This window comes from Vollenhovia emeryi, unplaced genomic scaffold (genome assembly GCF_000949405.1).
Source record: "Vollenhovia emeryi isolate VEMERY1.0 unplaced genomic scaffold, V.emery_V1.0 DF939216.1, whole genome shotgun sequence".
Classification (NCBI taxonomy): Eukaryota; Metazoa; Arthropoda; class Insecta; order Hymenoptera; family Formicidae; genus Vollenhovia; species Vollenhovia emeryi.
In genome coordinates this window covers 110,330-115,656 of record NW_011967150.1, presented here as the reverse complement: position 1 = coordinate 115,656, position 5,327 = coordinate 110,330, and the positions used below count along the sequence as shown (strand labels likewise).

Genomic DNA, 5,327 nt, shown 5'->3' with positions numbered 1-5,327 from the left:
AAGTCAGTAAGGCTGGGTTTACATTTGATGTCGTAAGTCGAATAATGAACTGTGATTGGTCAATTCCTTCCGACACGACTTACGACATCCAAATGTAGACCCAGCCTTACTGACTTTACTGGCGTGCGAAAAACGCAGCACCAGTAATTTTCATTGCTACCAACTATACTGTTTTCACTGGCAGTAACTGAATCCATTTTCGAACACATCCTTTATCGGCAGTGCTTGACTATTTTACTAGACTATATTTACTAGGCTGGAATGGAGGCTTCTCTCTGACTCCGACTACCAGAAATTTTATTTAACGATATTAAACCCGTTTTTTCTTCTTATTGTCAGAGATATTTGATTATATTCTTTCACGTCTCGGATTTTATACGAGCGCTTTATATCAAACACGTGTCAGCACAAGCTAATAAACGTATAAAAATACAAAATTAGTTTAATATAAATTAGCTAATTAATTAAAATATATAATATTAATAACTTATCGTTCTGTTTTCTAAGGCGGATATTTTATTTATTACATTCTTTTGTAACGCCTTGCAGTTCTCGAATATGCCAGCTAAAGTCAGTCAACGTATAAATATTTACAAATTTGGTTTAATGCAAGTTAATTATTTATATACCAGGTAATTCGAAACATGACGTTCTAATTAAAATATATGTTACAGTGCTTCAACAAATGTTAATACTCGTATATTACAATGATTTGTTATACATTTTTACAATATACAAATATACAGGGTGTTCAATAAAGATCAGAAGCCCTGAGTAACTTGGAAAATATGCAAGATAGAAAAAATGTTTCCTGCAGAAGTCGTAAGGCTTGAAGTGATGCATACAAAAATACTTTATTATAGTGGATTTCTAAAGCTCTCATGATAAGTTACACGAATATGCAATAAAAAAAGTGTAGGTTTCCACGTGAAAATTTAGAGGTGATCTTTACGTCACCTTGACGGCGCTGTTCAAGGTCATAATAATGCTACTATGTGATGCATCATTTAAAACCCTACAACTTTTGTAGGAAACATTTTTCCATCTTGCATATTTTCCAAGTTATTCAGGGGTTCCAGTCTTTTTTTAACACCCTGTATATCGAGTATACACACATAAAATGCTCATCGAAATTTTCTCCGCAATCATAATGGGAATGTGATGCCATCGCGATTGATAGTGAGACAAATAATTGTAAATGACGAAAATCGGACAGATTTACAAGCACAGTCACGAGGGAAGCGCGGTTGTCGACCGAGAATCCCCGCCGGGCTCGAAAACGTTCGACGTTTGACGCTTCACGAGAGTAACGACAACCTCGTCGTCCTCGAGTTTCCTCTTGGCGCCTCCATTCTCGCCCGACGATGGCTTGTTGATCTCCCGGTATAAGTTTTGCGCGACGTGGAAGTCCGCGTGTTCGCTGAACCTGGTCACGGGTATCATTTGGTCGCACTCGGCGCACCGCTCTAGAGGCACGTCGTGCTCGCCCGCGTTGGTCTTGATCAGAAAGTTGTACAAGGGACTGCGCCTCTTGCCGCTCTTGCCAGCGGGTTTGGACTTGCTGGGTCTCCCTCTTCCCGTCCTCGGCAATTCTCGGGCGACCTTGAGATTTTCCTGCTTCCTGCCGCGCGATTTCACGTACAGCCTCGCTTCCTCCTGTAAATCGGCCGGCAACAGGGACAGAATGTCCGGGTCTATATCGTCCAAGTTCGGGAATATCTCTCGTAATCGCACCGAAGGTTCTTGCACGGAAGTTCTCTTATTCTTCTCCGCAGGCCCCTCATTGCTGTGTACTTGGCTCGTGCAAGGTACCCCGCAAGCATTCTCTTGTAAATCCGCATTGTAATCATCGACATTTTCATCATCCGCACCAGACGCGACCAATTGTTTTCTGCATCGCGATTCCTTCGTAGTATCAACGTCCTCAACGTTATTATCGCACTTTTTCTCCCCCGTCTTATACACGTTCATGAAAAACGAGTCTTGGAAATCGTTATTATCTATTATTACACCTGATAAACGTTTGTTTTTGATCTTGTCGTGCTGATTGCACACTTGTATCAGCTTGGAAACTCTCTTCGACATAGGCGAATCCTCCGCACTCGTATTTAAGTTATTGACAATTCTCTTACTCCCTTTCGTCGTCCCATTGTTCTTCGCAACTGATTGTTTGACCACGGGAGATTCTTTGACTCTTTGAGGGTTCTGTCTTTCAGTGTTTTTCCATGAACAAATTTCTTTGCTACTGACAGAGGCAGAAGACGGTTCTCCTTTCGCTTCTGAACTAAACGTAGAGTTCGTTGCATCTCCAAACGAATCTAAAACGACGACTTCCTCCTCCTTCGGTTTGGTATTTTTAAAAAATTTCAGGAAACTACCGCTCTCTTTCGAGGGCACGAATTTAGTGACGGAGATGCCCACAAATACCACAGGGCACTGCGTGGACTTGGTGATCACGTCCACGCATTGACTCGCCATTTTCTCCGGTTTGTACGAGCTCAGGGCGAGCGAGCGCGTCTGAGAGATCGTGCCTTTGTTCTGATAGTAATGATAAGCGATCACGAGTAGTGTCGCACGTCGCTGATTCTCTATGAAGTCCTCCTCGAGCCGCTCACAGACCTCCGCCGCCAGATCGCCGGCCCAGTGCTTTAACTACACAACAAATATGTTCTCAATGCGTTTTCATAAATCTTTTGTATAATATTAGAAGCTATTTCTTATAGTAATATTAATAATTATATTTCTTATAATATAAATTGAGTAGGAAACGAGAACCAAACAAATCAATTTTTAGGTCCGAGCAAGATGTAGGTAGCCCAATGATTTTGATCCAATATGTGAACTCGTATGCAGTTTTTCCAATCTGTCCTGCGCGCCGTTACTCTCGGACATATGACACAGTTTCGTTACGTGGAATCATTGTCGTTAAGACCATAGACTACGGATTCAGATTAGATTGACCAATCAGAGTAAAGTTTAACTAATGTCAAATTTAGTGAATTTTGTTCTCAGTCAAATTTCAATCTAATCTCAATCCGCAGTCTGATACAGGCTTTAGCATACTCACGTACTTTACATTGATAAACGACTTTTAATATTTTTTTAAATGCTATACTTAACATTTAATATAAACCCCCCTCGCCCGCCGTACTGTAAAGAAAAAAAATGTTTGACTCTACCACTTCCAGCGAGGTGATAGCTTGCTTCCCAGGAAACTTTTTACACGCCCCGATGGACTTCGCCAACAGTCTGTTAATAACCGGCTCGTCGTCGATGCCTCGGGCGATATTGTACAGCCAAGATCTGAAAAATTGCAATTATGTTAGAAATTATTAAGTTACTATCGTTAAACTTGGCGCACACAAGAAAGGCCAACCCCGTCTTTTCGTCAAAGTGCTTCTGCAGTTGTTCCAAGGAGTATTGCAGCAAATCCCCCATAACTTTGCAGCCGAGCGACTCGACTACGACGTCGCCAAACTTTCCACCGAGATTTCGAACCTTCTTCACCGGAAGTGTCGCGTAAAGGCTTGGAACGGCTGCTTCCGGTAAAATCGTTTGGCGATTCGGTTTGTGCAATCCACACGCCAGTTTTGCCAATATCTGCAGGTTAACAAAAACATTCGATCAACATGCAAATTATTGAAACGCGCGGTGCAAAATGTAGAGAATATGAAGGGAATATCAGCCTTGTTCTGTGCAATGCCGGCAGAACATCTAAATCCGGTTTCTCCGTATATACTATTTCTTATCTCCTCAATTAGCACGCCAGCTACAGCGAGTCTCTGAGCTTGAACGTCTGGCAATTCTCTGAAAGAGTCCAGTAACCAGGTCTGTAGCCCTTGACGTCTCTCCTCTAGAATAATAATGCACGTTTGATTCACCCAATGTTTAAGCTGATCGCACGTCAGCTTCGTGCCGGCAGTTGAATTACCTTCGTCATTTTTACCGACTTCCGAATATCCTACGACGAAGGTATTTGCAAGAGACGATGTCAAGTCTTTCGGGGAGACTCTAGACGTGGCCAATCTCTTATCGACAATGTCCGTAATGTCGAGATACGCCTCGTCGACGCTGGCACGCTCTATTACGTTACAATGCTTCTTTATAGCTTCGATAACCTCGCGACCAGCTTTTCTGTATCTGCACGGGACAAATTATTTAAAAAATTTGATTACATGCATGGTCATATTTAATCACAAAACAATTACTTGTTATCGCAACTTCAGACAAAGTATATCAAAATAGGGGGAAAAAGATTTTCCCTAACTGCAAACCACTACCTGGACGTGTCTGCTTTCCCGCGAAGGCACGGAACGCTGGCTAGAACTATATCCGGACACTTCTCTTTAGCTTCTTTGCCCCTCATATGCCTGGTTACGCCAAAACTACGCGCTTCGTAATTAACAGCTATTATCCTGCAGCCAACCATAAACGTTACATTATGTACGCGTCCAAGGATATTTTCTTTACGTCATATAACAATTGTTTCATATAAATTGGCTACGAAAATAGAAAATTTCTAGAGACCAAAGAACTTTTCTATCTTGCGACTAACCAGCATGTTTGACAACTTTGTCATACAACAAATGAAATGTTTAAGATGACAATTTTTTACAATCAAGTCTCTTCAGTGGAGCATAAATCTCTGGGGGCAGGAAAAGGCAGGATGACTTTGGAGCAAATGTATGCACAGAACAGAAATGACAGCACACTAATGTTTATCATCATTATACACGTCAGTTGCTGCAGCAACAGGGTTTCTTTATTTCAAGTCCAATTTGAAAAACGATTGTCACAGCGAACAGATGAAATCCGCTTACCCGCCCATCTCCCATTGATTGTATTGGACGACAGCGAGAGGTTTCCCCGCGTACTGCGGCTGCAGCTTGGTCTCGACTTGACAGAAGAAACAGTCCATGTCGATCAGGACGACGATCCTGCCAGCCGAACTCGCCATCTTGACGACGTCCGCGAGAGCGATTAGCGCGTTAATTGGGAGTAAGGACACCGTGTCCAGGGGCGAATTGTCATCTCCGCATTATCCGGCGTTGTGCGAGGACTTCATCTTAACCTAACCTAGCCTAATGCTCCGGCTTCGACTCCGGGCTTGTGTTTTCGTCGAACGGCCATTTTTTGGCGGGACGCGAATTATCACGAACTAGACAACGCGGAAGATGGGAGATCTCGTTGCTCGTTCGATTCTTCCCGGTCCACCTGGGACTCGAGTCTTGAATTCACTCCAAGGAGAAATGTATGCGAAAATTCTGCTCTTAAGCCCGCTGCAGACGATGCTATTTTTCCTGCTGGATTGCTAGCGATTTAGTAAA

The 5,327-nt window shown here is 42.7% G+C and overlaps 1 protein-coding gene across 1 annotated transcript; it reads right to left on the bottom strand.

The window, feature by feature from the left end:
• Nucleotides 1-493: 493 nt before the first annotated feature.
• Nucleotides 494-5,138, bottom strand: LOC105560931 (DNA polymerase eta). Its single transcript, XM_012010460.1, has 7 exons — nt 4,821-5,138; nt 4,281-4,415; nt 3,932-4,140; nt 3,687-3,853; nt 3,377-3,600; nt 3,180-3,303; nt 494-2,652 (listed from the first exon to the last, which is right to left on the bottom strand). The coding sequence occupies exons 1-7, from the start codon at nt 4,955-4,957 to the stop codon at nt 1,231-1,233; spliced, it is 2,418 nt and encodes an 805-aa protein (XP_011865850.1). The 5' UTR covers nt 4,958-5,138; the 3' UTR covers nt 494-1,230.
• Nucleotides 5,139-5,327: the final 189 nt, after the last annotated feature.

Coding starts and splice junctions, on each gene's coding strand:
- LOC105560931 (XM_012010460.1), bottom strand. CDS start 4,957: ATGGCGAGTTCGGCTGGCAGGATCGTCGTCCTGATCGACATGGACTGT. Junction 4,416..4,820: donor AATCAATGGGAGATGGGCGG/GTAAGCGGATTT, acceptor GGTTGGCTGCAG/GATAATAGCTGTTAATTACG. Junction 3,854..3,931: donor AGTCGGTAAAAATGACGAAG/GTAATTCAACTG, acceptor TTATTATTCTAG/AGGAGAGACGTCAAGGGCTA.